The sequence below is a fragment of the Brassica rapa genome, chromosome A08 (assembly GCF_000309985.2).
Source record: "Brassica rapa cultivar Chiifu-401-42 chromosome A08, CAAS_Brap_v3.01, whole genome shotgun sequence".
Taxonomy (NCBI): Eukaryota; Viridiplantae; Streptophyta; class Magnoliopsida; order Brassicales; family Brassicaceae; genus Brassica; species Brassica rapa.
This window is the reverse complement of record NC_024802.2, coordinates 5,803,488-5,828,745: the sequence shown is the minus strand read 5'-3', so window position 1 is coordinate 5,828,745 and position 25,258 is coordinate 5,803,488. Positions and strand designations below refer to the sequence as shown.

The 25,258-nt window shown below is 34.7% G+C and overlaps 2 protein-coding genes and 1 long non-coding RNA gene across 3 annotated transcripts; 2 read left to right on the top strand and 1 right to left on the bottom strand.

Annotated features, from left to right (window-relative positions):
* Window positions 1-689: 689 nt before the first annotated feature.
* On the bottom strand, window positions 690-9,201 carry LOC103833327. The gene is made up of 3 exons (XR_626165.3): window positions 7,855-9,201; window positions 2,601-7,768; window positions 690-2,534 (listed from the first exon to the last, which is right to left on the bottom strand). It is a non-coding gene; the product is annotated as an uncharacterized LOC103833327 (long non-coding RNA).
* A 6,387-nt stretch (window positions 9,202-15,588) lies between these two features.
* On the top strand, window positions 15,589-17,693 carry LOC103833381. The gene is made up of 3 exons (XM_033277596.1): window positions 15,589-16,424; window positions 16,503-16,602; window positions 16,697-17,693. Exons 1-3 carry the CDS (start codon window positions 15,826-15,828, stop codon window positions 16,907-16,909), a joined length of 912 nt encoding a protein of 303 aa, XP_033133487.1. The 5' UTR covers window positions 15,589-15,825; the 3' UTR covers window positions 16,910-17,693.
* A 1,150-nt stretch (window positions 17,694-18,843) lies between these two features.
* On the top strand, window positions 18,844-25,107 carry LOC117127442. The gene is made up of 4 exons (XM_033277805.1): window positions 18,844-19,183; window positions 19,263-19,392; window positions 19,468-19,764; window positions 19,847-25,107. The coding sequence occupies exons 1-4, from the start codon at window positions 19,098-19,100 to the stop codon at window positions 20,099-20,101; spliced, it is 768 nt and encodes a 255-aa protein (XP_033133696.1). The 5' UTR covers window positions 18,844-19,097; the 3' UTR covers window positions 20,102-25,107.
* Window positions 25,108-25,258: the final 151 nt, after the last annotated feature.

The following is a 25,258-nucleotide window of genomic DNA, read 5'->3' as shown; positions in this document are numbered from 1 at the left end:
TAGAGAGTCTACTCAGCTGCGTAGAGAGTCTACTCAGCTGCGATCTCGTATGGGTGGACTCGAGGGCTTCTTGGACGTTGTAGCGGCCACAAATCCGGAATGGGCGACTTTGTTGAGGACCATGCGACAACAAAATCCTATCCCAGGCCAGTCACCGACCGACGACTCACATGCCGAGGCGGATGTTCAGGCGAGGAGTGATGAATTCTACGAGGCGATTAATTAACGACCACCCTTAGTTCTTTTTAATTTCGGTTCTTGTATTATGAATTCAAAACTTATTTATATATAAAATATTTTGGTTTTGATTTTTTTAGAATTTTAATTTTATTAATAATTTAAATAATTTAAATTATATTTATAATTATAATTTTTTATATTTCTATAAAATAATGAAACGAAGTAAATTCGTAGCTAATTTTGCGGCTTCTTTACGTGGAAGCTTAACGTGGTTTTTACGAGGAAACATTTACAAGGAAATAACGTGGAAATCTATCAAGGTTTTTACGTTTTCTTTACGTGGAAAGCTGTCAAGGTATTTACGTTTATTTTACGAGTATTTATTTACGTGGGTTTTACGAGGAAAGTTTTTCGTGGTATTTACGAGGAAACTTAGCGACGTCCTTACGTGGAATCTTTACGTGGTCTTTACGACGAAATATCCTCCTTCGCTTTTACGACGAAATTATTTCCTCGCTAACTTACGACGAATTAGCGAGGATATATGCGTTACGACAAACGTATAACGACGAAACGGGTTTCCTCGGTAATTCGTCGTAACACTGCTTTTACGACGAAGTAACGAGGAAAACTGCCATCGTAAAACTTGTGTTTTCTTGTAGTGACAGTAATATGAAGGGAACTGTGTGTTGATTGTTTCTTATGGGTCAATGAGGAGACGGATCACGACTCGAGTTGTTTCTTTTGTGAGGTCAAAACCCTGGACAGAACGGATTTGACAAACCACATATGCGAGTTTAAATATCAGTTATGATATCAAAACATAATATAAACATAAATGCAATATGTTAATATACACTTGTGTTCTAGGTTTGTGTTCACAATCACTTGGAGATTGTCGAATAGTATAATCATGACTGGAGATTGACTTAGGAGCATCCGTGATGACTTCATCAATAATGGTTGGTGGGATGAAACAAATGAGGAATAGATGATCAGTTATCTTGTACATGTTTGAGCACCTAGAAACCTCAAAATGATCGACTTTCACAATTGAACCAACTTTCAAAGATGACATGTAATGATTAGCAAGTCCGGCGGAAATGAATCCGTGAATCACGCAATCTGCAAATAATATTATTTAACAAATAATCACGAAATCAATTAAAAACAATTATATTAAATAAGTGTAATAGATCGAAGATTAACTTACCTTTTCATCAAGGAAGAGAACCGTGATTCTCATAAATTCACTGTCTTTCTTGAAGTTCGGGGAATCTCAAAAGCGGAGGAGGCCAGCGGCTATGCTATGACTATTACGACCAAGACTGGGAGACTCGAAGGTTGAGTGACGGACGCCGGGGACAACGGTTTGCGGAACTGAAGAGGCAGAAAGAAAATTTTTCTAAAACATGCTTAAAGCTAAGAAGAATCAATGAGTTTTGTGGAGATGCAGATTGGGTTCATCAAAGATGAGAATCATATATATAGGGTTTACAGAGGGGCTACAAATCAGGAACATTTATGATCAAGCGATTTAAATGGGGAGATGAAGAGTTCACCGGTGAAAAGATAGATTACGAACAGACACACGGCGCTACTCTGTAACTCAAATCTGTTTGAGACAATGATGAAAAGAACCCTAACTCATATTAACGGTTTACAATATGAGAAAATATAATAGTTGCAAACTTGAGATTTTTCTTCATATAACGTGATGAATCATCCTATATAAAAATGAAACCCATAATACACTTGTAGGCCTGACCCTCAGAGGAAGCCAAAGAAACAAGAGTTTTTGACCTTCATAAATATATATTAGTTTCGACAATCAATGAACAAATTATCCTTTAGTTTAGTGGTATTAATGTTGGTGTTTGTATCTGAATAACCCAGGTTCAAAGAATGGATTGAACACTTTTTCACACTTTTTTAAGTGGGTCCACCTGACGCTGACGTGGCGCGTTGAGTAGTGAGTAAAGTGCCTCATTATAATGTATATTAGTTTTTTGATTAAACCTTGGACGTATGTCACGTATCTTTATCTGAGTTAAAAGAAAAAAAATAAGAAGAGATTAAGATGTTATGTATATAGCATATTTATGGTCAGATTCGTAATGGATGTAGTTTTAAAAATTTTACTGTAGAAAAAAATATATAAACTTTTTGCTGTGGCTTTAGATTTTATTGTTGTAGAATTTTATGGAAAGCACTAGACAATTGATTTGGATATTTGGCTTTGCAGAGCACTTGTACAGCTGTAGGTTATTTCAAGAGTTGTGGTTTCAAAAAAAAAAAAAGGTTGATTGCTGTGAATTTGGTGCTGTAGAAATAAATAGGGCTGTCGACAGCACCTACAACAACTACCAATCATCCTCTGAATTTAGTGCTGTAGAAATAAATAGAGCTGTGGACAGCACCTACAACAACTACCAATCATCCTCTTAATTTATAGTTATTTTTTGTCTAATTTCTTTTTATTTTGAATAGGAATAAGTAAATTATATGATGAAAACAAAATGAACTTCATAAAATAAAACTATTAACAAAATCTTAAGAATCTGAAACTTAAAAAAAAATAGTGTACATGTTTAAATACACAATATAAACAAATATTGTCTATTTTCTATAAAACATATAATAAAAAATATAATCACTGTCACATTTTTTGCCATATATTTATTTAAATTTTTTTTTTTTTGCAAATTAGCAATGATTCAAAAATGTTGAACGTCTCTTGCAAAATTTCAAGATATTTGTTTATGTTGAAAAAAATTGCAATTTAGTAACAAAATATGCAACTTCTGTTATAGTTGTTATTTTGCAATAAATTTGTAATGAAACTGTAACAAATATTTATTATTGCAAAAATATTGCAATAATCATAGCAAATTATTAGCGAAAATGGACGTCGCAATTTTTACGTTACAATAGAGCTATTCTCTTGTAGTATCATATATATGAGATGTTGAGCAAGACTGTGAGTTTAATAAATAGTTAACTAAGCAATAGTTATGATCCTAATACTCTTTTATCCTACATGTTTGTGTTCTCATAAAAATAAATTGTTAAGCACAATTATACAACTGAATAAAACTGATTTTCTTTTCCAATCACTGAATTTCCATTTTCTTAATAACAATCAAGTTCTTACGTATGGTGTTTCAGAATCTATATGTAATCTTAGAATATATATATATATATATATTTATTTATAATAATTCTGCTTATGATGATGGTTTGATGACTGTTGTTCTCCACTATCAAACAATCTTCATATGTCATGAAAGTTAGCATCTACAGCTTTTTTAGGCAACCATCTACAACAAACTCATATACTTAAAACCAAATGGTGTACGGAACCAAATAAGATTATTGTATCTTTATATCTCTTTACTGTTTTTCTTATTTTCTTAAAAACTCTTTTTCGACCTATAACAATGATCATAAAACACTAAAAACCTTAAGTTGGGTGACCCCTTTCCCCGGAGAGAGAATGTGAAAGCTCCGGTGGCTACGTGTCCTGTTTATATGAGTTAGCAGCGCGGATTCGAACTCGGGTCTCTTAGAGATTCACAAAACGTCTTGTGCCACCCAACCACTGACGCGTGGTTAAAACCTTAAGTTCTATTGTAAAAATCTATGTTACACATAACCAAGGCTTCGAATGTTTATAACCGTCCCACCCCGCACCGCAATTAACAGTAACAAAAATCTCTACATATACCATATATCTATACTTTTTTATAACTGTTAAAACCGCACCGCAGTTGAACCGCTTGTCCCGCACCACTCAAACCGCAGTTACCACTCGGAGCCTAAGACCTGAATATTCCTCAGAGAGTGTATACATCATAAGATTAAATGTTCATAGTTTACAAAACAAACAGATACATCAATACGATATTTAGATGTAAGATCAAGCATCAATATATTAAAGCAATACTACACAAAACATACAGTTTTTGTAAATTATTTTAAGGAATATTTAACATCGTAAGATGTTATTATGAATTTAAAAAGTAAAAGAACTTAGGCCAAAAAAAAAAAATTTAAAGTTAAAATAAACATACACTGTGTAAGAAAAAAAAAAGAAAATCCATAGTTTAGGCTCTCTGTCTTATTATATACTAGTGGTTTTCCCGCGTTTCGCGCGGGATATTATTTGTTTGTTGTGTAATGTGTTTAGCTTGTGTGCTCCAGGATGTGTAGTGGTTTTATATTGTGTTTAGAAGTTGTGTACTTCTACTTATTAGTTTGCAATATACTTAATGTGTGGGTGAACATGTGGTACGTGTGAAAACATGTGGTTTGGGGTGTTTGTAAGTTTTGAAGAATTTAGTTTATTTCCAACCATTAGAAGGAGGCATTATGACAATAGTGGTTGGATGACTAATTGGGATGAAAATATCTGAGTTATATTTGCTTGTTTTATATGTAGATGGAAGTGGGTTGTTTGCCAAGCAAGTGAAAATGATGAAGTTGGCCGTTGGGGCCTATTAGTTTTTTTTAGTAAGAGTTGGCTACAAAGTATGTAGGTTAAGTTGGAAGTATGGTGTTATGTTTTATGGTTAGTTGTTTTGTTATTGTATGTGAGATGTTTAATGTCTGGGATGTAGGTTATGTGATAAAGGCTCTATTGATCGTAATGGATTTATAGGTCATAAGTTTGTGTTTTAAAAAGGAATGTATGCTAAGACATTTGAAAGTGTGCGTCACTTTGACTTGTTTAAAGGTGTTAGCGAAATTGTAGTTGTTGGACCTTGTTTCGTATGATGTCCTCTGTTGCGGTTTTGGAAGATTTGTTTTAGAGATGCAGTGACGGTGAAGTTGATTGGGTGTACATAGACTATGATTTCTGGGATGCTAGGGTTGCTAATGCTTCTGGGGATGGGGTGGTTGAAAGGTTTGACTAAGTTTTGAGTAGTGAGAGTTATATGTGTGATTTAGTGTAGATGTACAACTCTCGTGATATTGTTGTGTGTTTCTTTTTCGCTTCTGTATAAAGCTTCTTTTGTTTATAGATGTTATTTCTCCCGCATAGGAAAAATAATAAAGTTAATTAGTGGTATACTATATGCAGCAGAAAGAGAAGCAGCATAGGAGCAGATAGATGGATATTGATTGCATCACTCTCCCTGTCGTTCTCTCTCCTTAGCCACACTACGATCGGCAATGATGATGTCATTTCGATGTAAAATATGTTCGTCGATTGTCGGCACACTGCAGAAGTTGTGTTTGCGTACATGATTATACATCATATTTACTCTACAATTGATATTGCAGTGTATATGCGAAGCCCTATCAAATTCTTTTTCAGATACCCATTAATATCAAGTTCACTGTATATTTCAGTTACACAAAAAAAAGTTCAGTGTATAGTTTTGCTTTATTATTTGTTTTATTTATTTTGGTGTTGTTTTTGTTCTAATGTTATTTTGATCCAATATATATTTTATATTTCCATAGTTTATCATTGTTGTTTTAAAATATGATCTTTTAAATAATGTGTATGTGCAACATATTCTTTTTAAATGTTACTACATATTAGCAAACAAAAAAAGGTTTGATATTTATTGTTTTATCTTCTTCTGTTGTTAAATTTCAAATATGTTTGAAGCCGGACCTTGTTCTTTGAAGCCGGCGGTTTGGGGCCGCGGGAAAACTCCGTGTGTGGCTAAAGGTGACGACAACTGGTGGTGGAGCGATTACTGGTCTTGGACACACCGGTGACGTGAAATCCAGACGCTCGAAAACTACAGCTGCCGTGTTCAACGGAGGAGGAAGCTTGCTCCCCTGTCTTCTTTCCCCCAACCGATTCTCCTCTCCTCTTAGCTTGGTTTTACTTGTAGGATTAGAACATTGTGACTGTAACCTAGAATCTTCTGTTTTTCCGGCGACCGGACTTGTAACGGTTCCCAGATCCCCTTTTTGAGCTGACATTATTGATATATTTGATATTTAAAAAAAGCCTTGCATCATTATTTTTACGATAAGCCTTTGGTTGTTTACTGATTGTTTGATTAGTTTGATCATCTTTGTGTAACAGTCATCTTACTTTGACAGTTTTTATTTTAGAGAGAATGTTCCATAGAATGTTTGAGGAAAAAATGAGCATCTTAGACATTGTTTTTTAGATTTCCTTCCAAGGAGAAGGGCTAACAAACATCATGGAAAGGATAATCTTTGCTTATAAATATATGTTATCTCAATGTCTATTTGCATTTCATCAACCAATTGCATTTTCTGCATTTTGCTTTCTGCAACGTGACTTAATAATGAAGCAAGCTTTAAAGTGGTGAATAAAAGTCTTTTTCTCTCTGAAATGATGTTTACTACTGCAAACTGTTTGTGTATATTTCTGTTGGGTGTCTTGGAAATGGTATTAGAGCATCTTAAATTAGTATGGCTTGTGTAGACTGCTTGATAGGGAAGTTAAATAGAATGAGAAGAGCAGCAACGGCAGAGATTGAAGTTTGGATGCAACAGAATTTTAGGCTTCACAATATGTGTGATGTTCCCATTCTGTACTATGGAATGTTCTCTATCATTAGATTCAGTTACTTGCTTAAGGGTTTAAGTGATCTAAATCGAACATGGAGTTCACGTGTTCAGGCGTGGTTTGCAAAATTTAGTTGCTTGTTCTTAATAAAAATTAAATGAACAGATGTTTGTCAAAGATATTAGTGTAGCACTGGTTTCCGCTGGTTGAAAGGACGTTAAGATGTGGTTTAATAAATTAAGGTTTGATGGTAGATGGATTCCAGAGGAATTGCAATAAATTTGAGATTCATTTGTTATTGGTTTATAGATTTTTAAAATCTTACTAAAGTCCACTTTTATTGGTTTGAAAATGTGAAATTTTTAAATTCTGTTCAAAAGCTTTGTTATTCAAAAAGTTTACGTACATTGATTTTGTAATTTTATTGATATTGGGATGTAAATTCTTTACATTTTTGTTCATAGTACTAAAAAAATACCAAGACTCATAAGACTTTTAAAATCTATGTAATAAAAACACGCACATACAAACACACAAAAGTGTTTCGTTTCTTTTGTAATGTTACAGAACTTCTCAGTCGTTCCAACAACCTTACCAGTATAACTCTGTCACCATTCTAACCAAAACAAAGAATTGTACAGTTCATGTTCTGGTTTTATTCAAAAATTTGGCTTTGACTTATCTTTTCATCAATGATTGAGATCGAGGTGGAAACAGAAAATATTATTCTTGCAGCCGAAGCAATGAACAATACGGTGAATTATTTATGAAAATACCTTGAAGCTGGTGACTGAGAGAATCTGAAGATTAAAGTGAAATTTCCATTTTTTCAGAGGAAAACATTGCTTAAGAGATAGAGCAGCTCATGGAACACGAAATTGTAAAGAGCGATTTTACAGTTCCATTTAGAACAAAATATCATGTTACTCCTGCTCCATCCTGATCAACCGTAAATCGGGAACCAATACATAACATGATATTTGATTGAAAAGAAGATTGATAGGACGATATGCATTTGTAGACTTCCGTCAAACTTCCGACTGCTATCTTCAGCAGCCTGGTCCCACGGTAACCTTCAACTGGGCCCTGCAGTTTGTTGTTCATATGGTGTGAGAACTAATATAGAGAGAACACGTGAAGAGGGGTTGAAATATAAAACTGGAACTTCTTACTCTCTAGGCTGTAGGTTGACCAAGACCTCGAGTCGTTGACCTGTCCATGCTCTCGAGAATCAGGAATCGGACGTTTTTGGTGCCCGTTGCTTAGCTTGATGTTCCCGACGACATCTACATATGTGTGGAAAAAATTATCCCGGGAAAGGGTGGTTAATCTGTGGCTGAGGGATAAACAATCATGTTTAACTATGAATAAGAGGTCCCCTGTCAGCCCGTAGTTCGCTTCGAAATCTTCCAATGAGTGGAAACGCTGTGTCTCAGTTGCTGGCTGGTCATCTACAGTGATGGAAGAATGTTCCGAGATGATGAAAGTAACTGTCAGCTCTTTGGTTCCCGATTGCTGGGTAAATCTCTAACGTATCCAAGCGAGAATCAGCTCACCGGAAAAGGAGTGTGACAACGGTTAAGCTGCAATCTCCGAGCTTTAATTTGGAAAACGATATCTGGGACGTCACCATCTCTCTCGGCGGTCCGTGTATATATGTTGAGTGGAAAAGAGAGATGATTCTGGAAACCATGTGGCCGAAGATGCCATTTATAGGGTAGAGACTGCGAAGAAGATGAAGAGGGCGGTGTGGAGCGATTAACGTGACTTAGTTGGTTCTGGCGTTAACTGAGATTAAATGTGAGCTTAATGGCTACCTCTTGAAGTGAATCAGAGCTGCTACTCTGATATTCTCTCTGCCAGAATAAGTGGAAAATTAGGGTTTTGGAGAGGATGACTCATATGGGTCTTTTCTTAAAAGTTTTTAAGAGCCCATTGCATTTATCAGATTCAAATAGTTAGTCCAATAATCAAATCTTTGCAAGAGAACATTTCGAGCATTAAAAACACTATGACACGTGTCATTTTTTCAGATATACAAGAGTGAAGTGGAGGCACGAGAATAGTCTATTTTATTGTAATAGATAGATAGATAAATAGATGTATTAATTACTTGTTTCAGTAACTTGTATCTATTAATAACTTAATCCTAATGGTAATTTTGAAATGAAATCCCCTATATATTAAAAGGAACATTTAAAAAGTTATAACATGTAGTTTGTATTAATTAAAAAAGTGTCATACTGAGTTATCACGTAATTGGAAGCTAATTTTACTTACGTGGCGGCTTGAGAATCAATTGAGAATTTTGTTAGTCCAAAATTAAATTGCTAGGAAATGTTATATTATATAGTACGTCCACTATGGACCATTCATTTATCAAATTAAAATTATTATATATTTTTTCTTAAATAAAACCTACAAAATTACCTAACATGATTAAGATATATATGACAATTAATGATTTTAAATAATAAAGATTTGCTAACAATCGGTATACTTTCTATCATTTTTGTTTAATTATTTCTTATTAAAACAAATTACACAATTACATTAATCATATAACAAAAAGTTAGATTTTTTTGTATATGTTGTATTTTGAATTTTTCAAAACGAGTATAAATTACTAAAACTGTTAAAAGTCTCACATAAACTTTTGTGATCAAGGTTTAAATTTTTTCTATTATAAGATACAATGATTATAAAATCATATGAATAAATAATTTTATTTTAATAGGTGTTTATGTTAAATGCAGAATTGCGTACATTGACTTTAAGGAACGCGCAGAGAAGGCGTATGGCCTTAATGGTACTGAGTTGGGAGGATGGAATATTCTTGTCGATGAAGCTAAATCGAGGGATAGCAGTGGCGGTGGATTCAGTGGTGGTGGCGGTGGTCATTTTGGTGGTGGTGGAAGTAGCGGTGGTGGCAGAGGAAGAGACAATGGTGGTGGCCGTGGATTCAGCAAACCTAGTTACATTCCCTTAGGTATGTTAGTTTGTTATTGATGTGTCTTGAATCTTGATAGTAAAGTAACAAGCAGCTTCTCACATGTTCTTGGTTTATTTTGGCAGGCAAGAAGACTACCTTGGACGATTAGAAGTAGGCCTGGGCGTATTATACTGAACCCGAAGCCCACACCCTAGCCCAAACCGAACTCGTGGGTCTGGATCTGTAATGGATCAGTTGAAAATACCAAATGGGACTTAAGGCCCAACGTTTTGGACTATGGGCCGGACGGTACTAAGCCGAAATCCATATAAGATAACCGTTTAAACCGAGCATTAATATCATGTCGCGTATATACATACATTCATTATACATCTATATTACTAAAAGAGAAGTACCCATTAAAAAATACCTGTAAGTTTTCTAATTTATTTACACTTTCATGCCAATGAGAATTAAATTAAACTATATATTTTAATGTTTGTCTTTTCCAGTTAAATTAATGAGTTTTCTTTAATCAAATTTAAACTTAATATTATTAAATGAACCTATTTATTTTAATGCTTGTCTTTTCCAGTTAAATTAATGAGTTTTTCTTAATCAAATTTAAATTTAATATCATTAAATAAACCTAAAAATACATCATATATTTAATGTAGCTTATTACGGACTGAGTACAGCCCAATAATGAACTTGATTTTTATTTTTTTACGAAAACGTGAATCACTTGACATATGTAATATTTAAAATATATTAACTACAATATAACAAATACATATAACATACCTATACTTTAGTTTGAAATGATCATGCTCAAGTTTTATATAGTCAACTTACATCATGCATCGATCGATGTACAAGATTCAAACCACCTATAGTTTCCGTTTTCTTTATATGATGTATCAACCAACCAATCATCCTATTGATTTTCTAAGCTTTATAAAAAACAAATCAATAAATACAAACTCAAAAGCCAATATCTTCTATTAATCAAAACAAAATATCTTCAATGTCGTATCTTTAATATACCTATTAAATATAGAAACTGTAACCATAATTACACTAATTATGAGAATAGATTTGATTCCAACCAATTGATCTATTACTTCGGTAATTGATTTGCTTGTAGAAGATGAAACAATAAATTTAAAATTTGTAAGAATATAAAGATATAGAGATTCCAACCAATTGCCTATATTTACGTATTGATTTTCTAAGCTTTATAAAAACTCAAATACAAACTCAAATAAAACTCAAATAAATCAATAAATACAAACTCAAAATCCAATATCTTCTATTAATCAAAACAGAATATCTTCAATGTCGTATCTTTAATATACTTATTAAATATAGAAATTGTAACCATAATTACACTAATTATAATAATAGATTTGATTCCAACCAATTAATCTATTACTTCGGTAATTGATTTGCTTGTAGAAGAGGAAACAATAAATTTAAAATTTGTAAGAATATAAAGATATAGAGATTCCAACCAATTGCATATATTTACGTATGATTATTGCATAATAAGCTTCAAATTGAACATTGAAAAAAGATAGAAAGATTTTTTTAAATCTTTTACCGGCACAGAACTTAAACAAAACGAAGAGTTTAAGGTAATTTATTTTTGTTATACTTCCCAGAAAAAAACGGTTACAACATGAGCTTTCATAATATGGTCTTTTAACATATTAATGTTATGAACATTTAATAATTATCTTGCTGAAAAACAAAGACTATAAATAATTTATTATTAATAAAATTATGAAATTATTTAAAATTTGATAACTAATTTATTGCCCTTTTTTATATGTTAAATTTTTCATAGAAGTTTAAAAATCATTGTATTTTCTTTAAACATGTAAAACTAATTTATAATCGTTTATGCCATACTAAGTCATAATATAATATTTCTTCATATTTTACATTAATAACTATTGTTTTTATTTTTATATATCGTCTACAATTCTCTAATTACGTCTATTTGTTCAATTTTGTATATGATATCGAATATTCGTCATAAATAGATGGTTTAAGATGCAAAAAAAAATATTTAGCTGGTGAATATAATACATCAAATATTACAAATACATCATTTAGTTAAATAAATAACCAAAAACCTAAAATTCATACCCTCAGGGTCTAGTTTACACATATATTGAGAATCTCTTCGGTTCCTGGATTGCTTTACGGCGACGACGAAGCGACAAACCGTAGTTACAAAAAAGCAACCTCAATTCGTTATTTTTTTCATTAACCAGCTCAAACTGGCTACTATAAATCACCTATCCTCTCCATCTCATGCTTCATCAGACCATTCGAGAATCAAATCAGAGGTATTATCACTCTCTTTCTTCGACTCTTATTCGTCTTTGTTACGAGTTGATTCGAGTCAAATCAGTGTTTGATTATACATCTCTAATGGTTTGCATGTGTACTTAGTGGAATATCGGTCGAGTTAAATTAGTTTTAGATACGGTTTGGTTGTAAAACTGATTTTGTTTGAAGTTTGTATCTTTTAGAGTTGTTGTAACAGAGTTTAGAAATGAAACTGATTTTTTTGTGCTTCGTTTATTTCTTTTTTGCAGATAGATTCAACATCAACTCTTGAAAGAGATTCCAATAACAAAGAGGATGAAGTAGAAATTCAAACAAATAGGAGAACAGACTTTGCCATTCTAATCTGCGAAGTTTTTGGAATAATATGAATGTGAGAAAATGGAATGATAAGAGATATGAAAAGAATGATTTGGAGATGAGAAATACTGACATATTTATACCCGAGAACACACCGCTTCGCCGACGTAAACAATGCATTGAAGACCTCATCACTGGCGATTGAATTAATGGGAAGTTAACAGGGAGAAGCCACAACTGGAACCGTTTCAGAAATTTGGGAAGAAGTTCAGACGTTGCCAAGCGCCGCAGAAGGAAGGAGAGAAATGGCCCACGTTTCTTTAAATGAAGTGTTGCGTTTAATACAGTCGGGACACGTGTCGCAACGTCAGAAAGCGACTTATCTATGTGTTATCTGACGTGGCACAACAGGAGAGAAGCAAACCCTTATATATATAGATAGATAGATAGATAGTAAACAGAAAACAATTAAGTATATTTTAGAATCTTTTTAAAATTTGTATGTGAAATTAGTTAATTAAATTTTAATTATCACAAAGGATAATTAGAAGCTAATTTTAAAATTTGTATGTGAAATTTGTATGTCTAACAAAATCTCACTCATTTGAGTTTCGCTGACGACATTCTGGTTTTCACGGATGGTACCATTGAGTCGGTGAATGGGGTTATAGAGGTTATGAAGGAATTCGCAGATATGTTTGGCCTTCATATAAATGCAGCAAAATCTCAAATATTTATAGCAGCGAGCGATCAAACGGCCATGATTACTGAAGCAAAATCATTGGGAATTGGAGTTGGAAACTTCCCTATCTGATACTTAGGTATGCCTTTAACCACCAAGTCCTTAACAGCTCACGACTATGAGCCATTGATTGACAAGATCAGAAGAAAGATACTTTGTTGGTCCAACAGGGGCTTGTCCTTTGCGGGTCGGCTAAAGTTAATTAAATCAGTCATAGCGGTGACCTTTTGGAGCTCGGCGTTTATTCTTCCAGCAAAGTGTTTGCACTACAAGAAAACACGCCGAATTCCGACGGTGATTCCGACGGACGCCAAAGGCGTCGGACAATTTGGACGGAATTCCGACCGATTTCCGACGAAAACAAAAAATTTGAAGTCGTCGGAATTCCGTCGGCTAATTCCGACGAATTTCCGAGAAAACAAGGGTCGTCGGAATATTCCGACGACTTTTCGACGACATTCCGATAAACAATATAACCGTTGTAGTCGTCCAAAAGTCGTCAGAATATTCCGACGAATTTCCGACGACATTCCGATTAAAAGATATAACCGTTACGGTCGTCGGTATTCCGTCGGAATTTTCCGACGAATTTCTGACGAACCAAGTGACCGTTGCCGACAAATATATATGACCGTTTTATAGCCGTTTGAGATTAGAAAATACCGACGGAATTCCGACGGAATGCTTTATATATGTCGGTATACCGTCGAAAAGTCGTCGGATGTCCGTAAGCAATTTCCTATAAATGCAACCCCTCCTCATTCAACTCATTCACACCTCATTCTCTCTTCTTTCTCTTTAGTCATAACAATTCCGTGAAAATCATGTCTTCAGGAGCTTATTATCGTTCGTGGATGGATAAACCTCATTTGGATCCCAACACCAATTTGCTTACGGAAGAATACGTTCAAGGGATTGGAGAATTCATGAGGCTTGTTCAACAGGAACCGGATGCAAAAAGTGGTATGTTAAGATGTCCATGCTCTACTTGCAATAATAATAAGGTTATAAAAGAATTTGATGTTTGGACTCATTTGTATATGAAAGGGTTTTCACGTAATTATAAAGTTTGGTACCTTCATGGAGAAACTGGTTATGAATATGGTAGTACTAGCGAACCTCAGCCTGTTAGTGAACTTCAGCCTGATATTAGGTTAGAAGAACCTAGAACGGATATAGATTTTGGTGTAGGTACTGAGCAGATGGTACATAATCATTATAGAGGGGAAGAACCAAATCCCGAATCTATGAGATTTTTTGACATGTTAGATGCAGGAAAACAACCTTTGTATCAAAATTGTAGAGATGGTCATTCAGTCTTATCATCTACAACTAAATTAATGGGTATTAAGACAGACTATAATTTGGCTGAAGAATGTATGGATGCGATTACTGATTTTGTCAAAGGTATTCTACCTGAGGATAACCTTGCACCGGGTTCATACTACGAGGTTCAGAAACTTGTAGCCGGTCTTCAACTACCGTACGAAGTGATAGATGTATGTATTGACAACTGCATGATCTACTCGAGAGCGGATGAGACACGAAATGTATGCAAATTTTGTGGGAAACCTCATTATCAGGAGACGAGGGGAAGAGTTCCGATCCCGTTCAAAAGAATGTGGTATTTGCCTTTGACGGAAAGATTGATGAGGTTGTATCAGTGTGAGCGCACAGCAAAAGCAATGAGATGGCATGCAGAGCATTCCACAAATGGTGAGATTAGACATCCTTCAGATGCGAAGGCTTGGAAACATTTCCAGTCAACATATCCAGAATTTGCGGAAGAGAGAAGAAATATTTATCTTGGATTATCTACTGATGGTTTCAGCCCGTCTGGAAAGCATGGAAGACAATATTCTCTATGGCCAGTTATCGTGACCCCGTACAACTTACCGCTGAGCTTGTGCATGCGACGAGAGTTTTTGTTTCTCTCAATTCTCGTCCCCGGTCCAGATCATCCTAAAAGATCACTAGATGTGTTTCTTCAACCACTGATATATGAGTTGCAACAACTATGGGCGCATGGTTTTGAGACATACGATGTTTCGTGCAAAGAAAACTTTCAGATGCGGGCAGTACTTATGTGGACAATAAGTGACTTTCCAGCATATGGTATGTTATCTGGATGGACAACACATGGGAGGCTATCATGTCCATATTGTCAAGATGACACAGATGCTTTCCAACTAAAGAACGGAAGGAAAACGTGTTGGTTTGACTGTCACAGACGATTTCTACCACCTGATCATCCATACCGCAGGAGTAAGACTTCGTTTACGAAGAACAAGCAGGTGTTTGATGGTCCACCTGAGGAAGTTAGTGGGAAAGATTTGTTGAAGCAGTTTAGGGATTTTGATGCAGAAAGGACGCCAGATGTAGGTGGACATGAAAACATTCGAGTCAGTGCGGTTGGAGAGCTACATAACTGGCACAAAAAGAGTATTTTCTGGGATCTGCCATATTGGAAGACTCATCTATTGGGGCATAATTTAGATGTCATGCATATTGAGAAGAACTTCTTCGACAATCTGATGAACACAGTCCTTAACATCCAAGGTAAAACGAAGATAATTTGAAGTCAAGGTTGGATTTAGTCGATATTGTGATCGTTCTGAACTTCACGTTGATGAGAACGGTACGGCCCCTTTTCCCATTTATCGGCTGGATGGTGCTAGAAAAGAAGAGTTCTTTGATTGGATTACAGATAAAGTGAAATTTCCTGACGGATATGCATCAAATTTGGGGAACTGCGTTGATAGAAGCGAAGGAAAGTTTAGTGGCTTGAAGAGTCATGATTGTCATGTAATTATGCAGCGCCTCCTCCCGTTTGCTTTTTCAGCATTATTGCCACGTAATGTTCATGAAGCAATTGCAGGGATAAGTGTTTTCTTCCGCGACTTATGCAGCAGAGTAGTGACTGAAGAGGGTATTAATAATTTGAAGACAAACGCACCAGTCAGCATGTGCAACCTTGAGAAGATATTTCCTCCATCATTCTTTGATTTAATGGAACATCTTGCTATTCATCTCGCAAGAGAATTGGAACTTGGTGGTCCTGTGCAGTACAGATGGATGTATATTTTTAAGCGTTATATGCATCATCTGAAGAAGATGGTCAAAAATCAAAGCAGGGTGGAAGGATCTATAGTGGTACAGGTGATCAATGAAGAAACTGCAATCTTTGATGAAAATTATTTTCCACCAGAAGTGCATACAAAACACCGAAGACCTGCTCGGCATGATGACAGAGGGGAGAGAGCAACATATCATGTTACTGTCCCAAGCATGTTCAAGGAAATAGGACAACTTAGTGGAAAATTCACGAAGCGCAGACTTACGGACACTGAGCACGCTCATTTGCAAACATATTTGCTCACCAACTGTGAAGATGTTCTACAATATGAGAGGTAAAATATTTTTTCATTTACATTGTTAGATTAATATTCAATAAATTTATTTCATATTGATAATATTTTTGTATATAGTGTATATATGGCGGAGTTGCGTATGACTCACAGGCATGCAACAGAAGATGAGCTTCAACAACTTAGAGATAACGGATTTGCTGTGTGGCTTCGTAGTTATGTGAGTCATATATCATATTACCCTATGCAAATGAGTAGTTTAAATTTAATATAAACTAATTAACTTTTCACTCATATATGTTTTTAATTTGTAGGTGAATGATGGTTTGGCCAGAGGTTTTGTGTTCGATGATTGGATACGCGAATTTGTGCAGGGACCAAACTATGTGGTCAAATCATATCCAAAATTTTGTGTTTGGTGTTACATCAGTTCATTCGGGCGGAAACTTCAATACTATGATCCCTTCATTCTTGGTTCGCAAGCTGATCAGGTATGTCAATCTATTCATAATTGTTTACCAATATAATTAATTAATGTTATATATTTTACTAATATTTGTATAATTGATATGTATAGGTGTGTTACATCAGTTACCCTCGGGTGACGTACAGAGATGATCCATGGGTCACTGTAACGCAAATCAACCCAAGAGGACGAGTGGATGGAACTTCTGATGATGATGAATCATTGCAACCAGAGTCTACCAGCAACGCCCAGGCAGTTGAAGATTTGGCAAATGTTGAACTCGTTGAGGATTTGACTGAGTTTGGACTTGATGCTGTTGTACATTCGGAGCCAGAAGCTGAGGTTGGGGAGTTTGATGAAGATTCAGAAGATTCGGATTAGTTTTTTTTTTTTTTTTTCTATAGGTCCGTCGGAAATCCCTCGCAAAATATCGACGAGATAGCGACGACAAAGAGTTTCATTAAAGTTTGGAAATGTCCTCGGTAATTCATCGCAATATACCGATGACATTCCGATGAACTCGTCTAGTTTGTCGGAATGTCGTCGGTATATTCCGATGAATTACCGAGGACATGTGTTTTTAAAAAATTTCCAACATAAAAATCTATAAATTTATATGCCAAAACTATGAAAATAATACATAATAAGTGTTTAGTATAGTATTAGATCGCAACCGTTCAAATATAACAATTCATTAAAATATTTATGTATGCATATCACACGTTTTCATAACATCTCATCTTAACACTCATATACTTATACAATCATATTCATCTAATCTTACACTACAAAAAATGTTGTTGTATAAATTCGTGTTATAAAAACATTTATATTGTTAAATCTTTATGCAAATACTATATATATTATCAAAGATTTGGATTTTGCTTTTAGAAACTTGTAACCAACCCTTAAACACTAAGTCGTCGGAATTCCGTCGGAAAGGGTCGTCAGTATGCCGTCGGAATATACTGACGAACTAAATTCCGTCGGAATTATAATTTACCCGGGAAAACCAAACCGCGTGAAATTTTCGCGAACCGCCAATTGGTATATATTTAATGATACTGACGGAATACTGACGAACCCGTGTCCGTCGGAATTGTTAAATATAATTACTCTTCTTTTTCCTTCTTCGTTATTTCCGCCTCCGGCTCTCTCTCAATTCTCTCCGCGATTTCTCTCCCTTTCACAGCGATTCCGGCCGTTCTCGAGCCCCCATCACCGGCGAATCATCTTCTCACCCTCATATCTCTTCCCCAAACCCCAAATCATGTAAGAATCATCCCAACCTTGTTTTATCCCAATTTTTTAGGGTTTTGGAAGTTAGATCTCGGATTTTAGGTTGTTTGATTGAAAATTTTAGGATTGAATGGATAGTTTAGGATATATAAGTTAGGATTGTTGTTTGGATTGTTGTTTAAGTTTTTTTTTGGAATTATTTTGTGTTTTTGTTAAAATTCAAAACGTTTTACTGTTTTTAAAACGTTTTTTGATTTTTAAAAACGTTTTTCAAGTTTCCAATAATAAAATATGTATAATAAAACGTTTTTTAAAAATTTTAAAAATATTTAACAACATTTTTCTATAATTATAAAATTTTTGTAATTTTGTATACATATATATATATATATATATATATATATATATAAATCATGTATAATAAAAAATTTTAAAATTTTTATAATTTTTTACAAATTTCCAGTAATAAATATGTATAATAAAACGTTTTTTAAAAATTTTAAAAATATTTAACAACATTTTTCTATAATTATAAAATTTTTATAATTTTGTATACATATATATATATATATAAATCATGTATAATAAAAAATTTTAAAATTTTTATAATTTTTTACAAATTTCCAGTAATAAACTATGTATAATAAAACATTTTTAAAAATTTTAAAAATATTTAACAACATTTTTCTATATTTATAAATTTTTTATAAGTTTCAGTAATAAGCTATGTATAATAAAAGGTTTAATTGTTTTTTTTAAACGTTTATAAAACCTTTTGTAAATATATAAATGAAAACATTAAAAATAGAAATGATTTGAAAAGATTTTTGATGTATTAATTTTTTTTTAGGTCCGAGGATGTACCCCGCCCCGCAGCCCGTCTCCGACGTAGTTCGGTGAGCAGTTCCCGTGCATCGGGATCGTCTCACGAACAAAACTCGGTTCCCGCATATATTCCCGCTCCAGCTCCCGCTGCCCCTCCCGCTGCTGCTCAACAGGATCCGGGGGTCATGCCAGTTGATCTATTGGTTCAACAACCAGGTCGAGAGCATCTCCCGGTTCTCCATCCCAACCCACGACGAGGACATAGCACTTGGTTAGTATTTTTTTTTATTTGTAGTATTATGTTTTTTTCCATTAATTAACTTGTTAACTAACTTGTATTTTTTTTAAAGGTTCACCAAGTCGAAAAATGGCATTAGCAGGAGCATCAACCAGATGATGTACTCCATGCTTCGTTTTGGATATTCAAAGTGGAGTGTGATTCCTTTCGAAGAACGAGAGTTGTGGTTTCGTCAGTTTGCGGTAAACTCTTCATTTTTTAAAAGTATTTACATTTTTTAAAATATATTTACTTATTAAATTATGTTTGTTTTGTAGCAAGAGTTCAACTGGCACTCCGATCTCACGGAAACAGTCCGTAAGAAATTCAACGAAAAGGCCATGGACTCTTATACGAAGCAGATAAACGTGTGGAAGACAGTTTGGCAGAAGAACAAGAGGCCACGGTTCATCAACGGGACGGTGTGGGAGCAGTTGATAGCTCATTCGGAGAAGGAAGAAACTGCAGAGACGTCTTCTAGGAACTCCAAGAACCGGAAGAGCGATCGTGGTGGGAAAGGTATGTATGTGCACAACTTCGGCGCTTGCTCTATGTCTACTAAGGAAGATGAACTTGTAAGTTTTTTTAATTATTTATCTTTATATTTTTTAAATAAATATTTTTTATATTCCTTGGCTAATAATGGCGGTTTTTTAGATCGAAGAAAATGACGGTAATCCCGTTGATCGTCTCCAACTCATTAAGGTGGCTCACACTAACAAGAAGACGGGTCAACTTCAGGATCTCGTGATCAAAGGTGTCGTTGATTTGGTGGAAGCTGAAATAGCAACTCAATCTCAGCCTCTCTCTGATGACGGCGATTCTACGGGAGCTTCAACCAACTTGTCCCTATTGCAAATAAATGAGATGGTTGAAAAGGTAATTTTTTTTATTAATATATATTTTTTATAATGTCGATTACTAATTTGTCCATATTTACTAACTTTAAATATTTTTGTAGGCAGTTTCTAAAAGGAAAGGAGCCCGTTTAGTTGGGTTGGCCCGCCGTGCTTCTTCGTATCCGGCGTCTTCTTCGCAAGCTCCGTATGCCGATCCCATGATTCTCGAGGAGCTACATGACAAAGATGAACGGATTGGGGCATTGGAGGAGCAGAACACAACTATCCTTTCTGAGAATGCCACTATCCGTTCGGAGAATGCCACTATCCTTGCTGAGCTGGCATCCCAGAAGAAGTTCAACGCCGAGATAATGCAGAAGCTAGATCGTTTGATGTCTTCGAGTTCTTAGTTTTTTTCAGCTTTTTAAAACTGTCTGAATGTTTTTTTTTTCGTTTTGCATGAATTTTAAATTTTCTGAATGTTTTTTTCTATTTCGGTTTGTATGAATTTAAATTCTATAATATTATTAATTTTAAATTTCAGATTTTATTTATTTATTAATTAATTTTTCATATAAAAAATATATATAAAAATGCAAAATTAATTCGTATTAAAATTGATATATTCCGACGAACTGAGGCCTCGGTAAATACCGACGGACTATGATTCAACATTCGTCGGTAAATACTGACGGACTATTATTCGTCGGAAATTCTTTACCGAGGCCTCAGTTCGTCGGTATCTTCGGAGGATCCGTCTCCGTCGGTATATAGTTTTTCCGATGAACTCTGGTCTCGTGTGTCCGCATCGGAATATTGTCGGAAGTTCGTCAGAATGACATTTCTCGGTATTCGTCAGAAAGTCGTCGGAAGGTCTGACGAAATTCCGACGAATTCTTTTTTTCCGACGAAATGATACCGACGAACGCTTTCGTCAGAAATTCGTCGGAATATGCCTTTTCCGACGATTTCGGCCATCAGAATCCCCCTGTTTTCTTGTAGTGTTGGATACAATAGAAAGCATGTGCAGTGCCTTCCTTTGGTCGGGATCGCCAACACAAACCCACAAGGCTAACGTGAGTTGGGCAGATGTGTGTTATCCCAAGGAAGAAGGAGGGCTTGGAGTTAGGAGACTGTGTGATACTTCTAAAGTCTACGCTTTGAGGCTTATATGGCGGCTCTTTACTCAATCAACTTCCTTATGGGTTTGTTGGATTAAACACTATCAGCTTCGACAAAACTCTTTTTGGGATGTGAGGGATGATAGTCAGGGGTCTTGGAAGTGGAGGAAGTTATTAAAGCTAAGGGATTTAGCCGATAAGTTTATGAAAATGGAGGTTCGAGATGGATCAAGTACATCTTTCTGGTTTGACAACTGGACGGGCGCAGGGAGATTGATTGATGTCACAGGGGCCATAGGCACAATGTATCTGGGCCTTTCTCGACGAGCGCTGGTGTGTGATGCGGTCTCCAGTGACGGCTGGAGTTTGAGAAACAAACATAGCAGGAGATTTCAGACGCTATACAATTAAATACTCGCAATGCCGGTCCCTGATGCAGATAGAGGAGATGATCTGGTTCTGTGGAAGCGTGGAGAGGATGAGTTTCAAGACAGTTTCTCTACTGCAAGCACTTGGGAGCAGATTAGACCCAAAAAGCCTAAGGTAGACTGGTATAAGGTCGTATGGTTCACTCAGAGCACACCTCGGTACGCTTTTATCACTTGGCTAGCAGTACAGAACCGGCTTTCTACTGGAGACAGGATGAGGATTTGGGGTATAATGCAGGGGTGTAGACTTTGTGGAGAGAGGGATGAGACAAGGGATCATCTCTTCTTTGTTTGTCCCTACTCTTTCACTGTTTGGGAAGGACTGGTGAGAGGATTTTTTTGGCCGTAGGACTAATCATGACTGGTCTATTACGCTTAATGCGATCAGACGTGCGAGGGTAAATAGACTTGACTCCATACTACTCAAGATGATCTTCCAAACAGCCATGTACCACATATGGAGAGAAAGAAACTCAAGGCGGCATCAGGGCAACTGGACGAGGACAAACAGTATGCATAAGGCCATTGATAGATCGATGAGGAATAGAATAGTGTCGCTGAAGTATGGTCCGCAGCACACATATGCTGGATTATTACAGAGATGGTTCGAGCTCACGGGATAGGCAAATGGTGGTCTTTTTCTATATGTTCTCCTATTCTTTTCTTTCCAGTATATTCTTCATAATCTGATTCTTTTGTAAATGTAATTATTTCTCCTAGGTGATCAATAAATTTAAAATTTCATCAAAAAAAAAGAAACTAAATTTTAGTTTAGTTTTGACTGTAAATAAAAATTAATAAGTAAATACATTACTTTTAATAGTATTTTAATGATAACAACAATTTTAAATTGATTTAGTTTTCAAAATTAGATTTAAGAAGTATTTTAAAAGATGTTTTTAAAAAGATATATTTATATCTATTTTTAATTTTAAATTAAAATTCTCATCTATTTAGCAAAAAAATTATGACTTATTTCATATGTGATTTGTTTTAATTTAAACCACTAAGAAGTCACACCTTTAAATGTTTTTACCGTGTAATACAGTAATTTACACCTCCTTTCATAGATAAAACATTTGATCTTTATTCATATCGTATATTTAAGACTTTACCCTATTGTTATTAACTTCTGTGTATTCTCTTGGGTTAAAAAAACAATTTGGTTTATTATTTAAACAGCTACACTAAATTGGTTTAATTAATAATTATATACCAAATTTTCTATTATGTAGGTTTAAATTAATTTAATTTCCACATATGTTTTAAATTTAGAAATAAAACACAAATTATGTAAATCAGGATTGTTACATAATAATGTTTTCAAAATAAATTTTGTTATAAAATAAAAAATTTATAAATTTATAGTAATCATATTATACACCACATAAATATTATTATAAAATTAGATAATATATAACACTAAGTTATATTAATTTATTAATATATTAAATTGATATATTTTATTGCCTAATTTAAAATATTTTAATATTAAAGAAAATCCGGCATGGTCGTATGGATCAAGATCTAGTGTAATCTTAAAAAGAAAAAACTAAAATATCACGAATGAGGCTTCAAAGTTTTTGTAAAATTAATGGTATTGTGAAAATAAAAAATATATTTTTATTAAAATTAAAAAAAAAACAGAAATAATTATGTTTTAATAGTATATATTTTTATAAATCAGTTATAAATCAACATTTGGTTTCTGCAAGAACGGTTCTTAATGAAAACAATAATTGAATGTGAGCAACTCCTTTACGCCACGAAAACAAAATAACTTAAAGTGAATTGAAGACAGCAATGTACCTTGATATGAGTCGAACTAGCATCTAACTGAGTCTACCTAACGATATATCCCAAAGTTATTCACCTTCAAATAATTCAAATTTCGGAGAAATGCCAAAATTCTTAGCTGGACTTCACCTCCTATAGTTTTATAAAGACACCTACTGAAATATCTTATATTATAAGTTATTAGAAAATAAAATTGAGTGGAATCAACTCCTTTACAGATTGCACCAGCAAAACAAAATAACTTATTTTGTTGTGCAAATATTCAAACTTTAAATTGAGGAGATAGTTGTTTCAGACTCTAATAATTAGCAATGTACCTCAATATGAATCGAACTAGCGTCTTATTCACTTTCCACTAACATAAAGATATTTCCCAAAGTTCGTCACCTTTAAATACTGAAATTTGGGAACGAAAACTCTGAGCTGGACTATACTTCCTATAGTTCTATTTTTTTTTTAACTCTGAAGATTGCATTAGTTTAGTCCAAAGACTACCATCCAAAAGTATGAGGAATACATAACAAAAGGAATGAAAACCAAATAATGGTGGACTAAACACTAGTAACACTAACAGGAACAGGACACAAAGCTCACAACCTCCCCGGTGTACCTTCCAAACACATTCCTCATATTCATCTTCCCTGCTTATCGTCTTCCAACATATCACACAACCAGCCTGGAACTCCCCGAGCTACGTACGACTGATACCTCATCTCCATGGTTACACTGTACGCCAGGGCCGGCTCAAAAAATAGTGAGGCCCTGTGCTATTTTTTTTTCTTAATTTAGTGAATTTGAAGTTGAAAGTTTAATCCATGTAAAAACAAAAAAAATTAGGACCCTATTGAAAAAGAAAATATTGACTAAAACTGTAATAACAAAAAATTTAGCGTCCTAAAAAGTAAAGAAATTTTGACTACAAATGTGGGGCCCTGTGCTGTTGCACTCTCTGCACTCTCCTAAAGCCGGTACTGCTTTCCGCCACCTTCGCAGCACATCTATTCAATCTGACTGCTGCACCGCTCAAGCTCCACTCATTTATTTTCTCCAGGGCTTTTTTCAACTCTATTCTTTGGTATCTGAAAGCCGGCCAAGCTTTTGGTCTCAGGACAACTCCATCTAAATCCATAGCTTCCGTTTCAAAGAAAACTTGATGTAAGTGGTGACTTGTCATTGACTCGATCGCCAACATTAATCCAAGAAACCTTCCATCCGCCAGAGAGTTGACATTTCCAAAGGCTCTCCTACTGTGTATTAAGCATTCACCGTGCTCATTGCAAACGATCCATGATGCTCCCAACAAACACTACAAGAAAACTCAAGCTTAACGAGGAAAAACAAACCTCGTAAGTTTACGTCAACTTGACGAGGATTTACGTGAATAATGGTATCATCGTTATTTCCTCGTAAAGTAACGACAAAAACCTTTCGTCGTAAAATCGATGTAATGTGACGTGTCATTTACGTGGAAATAACGATGATATTATGTTTCACGTACGTTCCTCGTAAAGTGAACGTAAAATTCGCGTGTTATTTACGAGGAAACTATTTACGTGGATTTAGCGAGGAAAGTTTAAATCCACCAACTTTGTAAGTGACACACGTTTTTTTTTGCACCTAATTAATTTTCGTCGTAAATTCATAGGAAAATTACAACTACCAGATTCAAAATTTCCTATAAATATGGATGTTTGAGCATCATTTTAAACACACCAACAACAAAAAACGTAAAAAAAAAAAAATGGCTGCCTCTGGAACTATTTACGAGTTGCGGAAGTGTATGTATATGCATAGAGATGCTAACGGGAGAGTGACGAAAGAATACCTTGCGGGGCTGGAGACATTTATGCATCAAGCAGATTCAACACCGCTCGCCCAAGAAAG

Coding starts and splice junctions, on each gene's coding strand:
- LOC117127442 (XM_033277805.1), top strand. CDS start 19,098: ATGCCAGTTGATCTATTGGTTCAACAACCAGGTCGAGAGCATCTCCCG. Junction 19,393..19,467: donor TGTGGTTTCGTCAGTTTGCG/GTAAACTCTTCA, acceptor TTTGTTTTGTAG/CAAGAGTTCAACTGGCACTC. Junction 19,765..19,846: donor CTACTAAGGAAGATGAACTT/GTAAGTTTTTTT, acceptor GCGGTTTTTTAG/ATCGAAGAAAATGACGGTAA.
- LOC103833381 (XM_033277596.1), top strand. CDS start 15,826: ATGCAGCGCCTCCTCCCGTTTGCTTTTTCAGCATTATTGCCACGTAAT. Junction 16,425..16,502: donor GATGTTCTACAATATGAGAG/GTAAAATATTTT, acceptor TTTTGTATATAG/TGTATATATGGCGGAGTTGC. Junction 16,603..16,696: donor CTGTGTGGCTTCGTAGTTAT/GTGAGTCATATA, acceptor TTTAATTTGTAG/GTGAATGATGGTTTGGCCAG.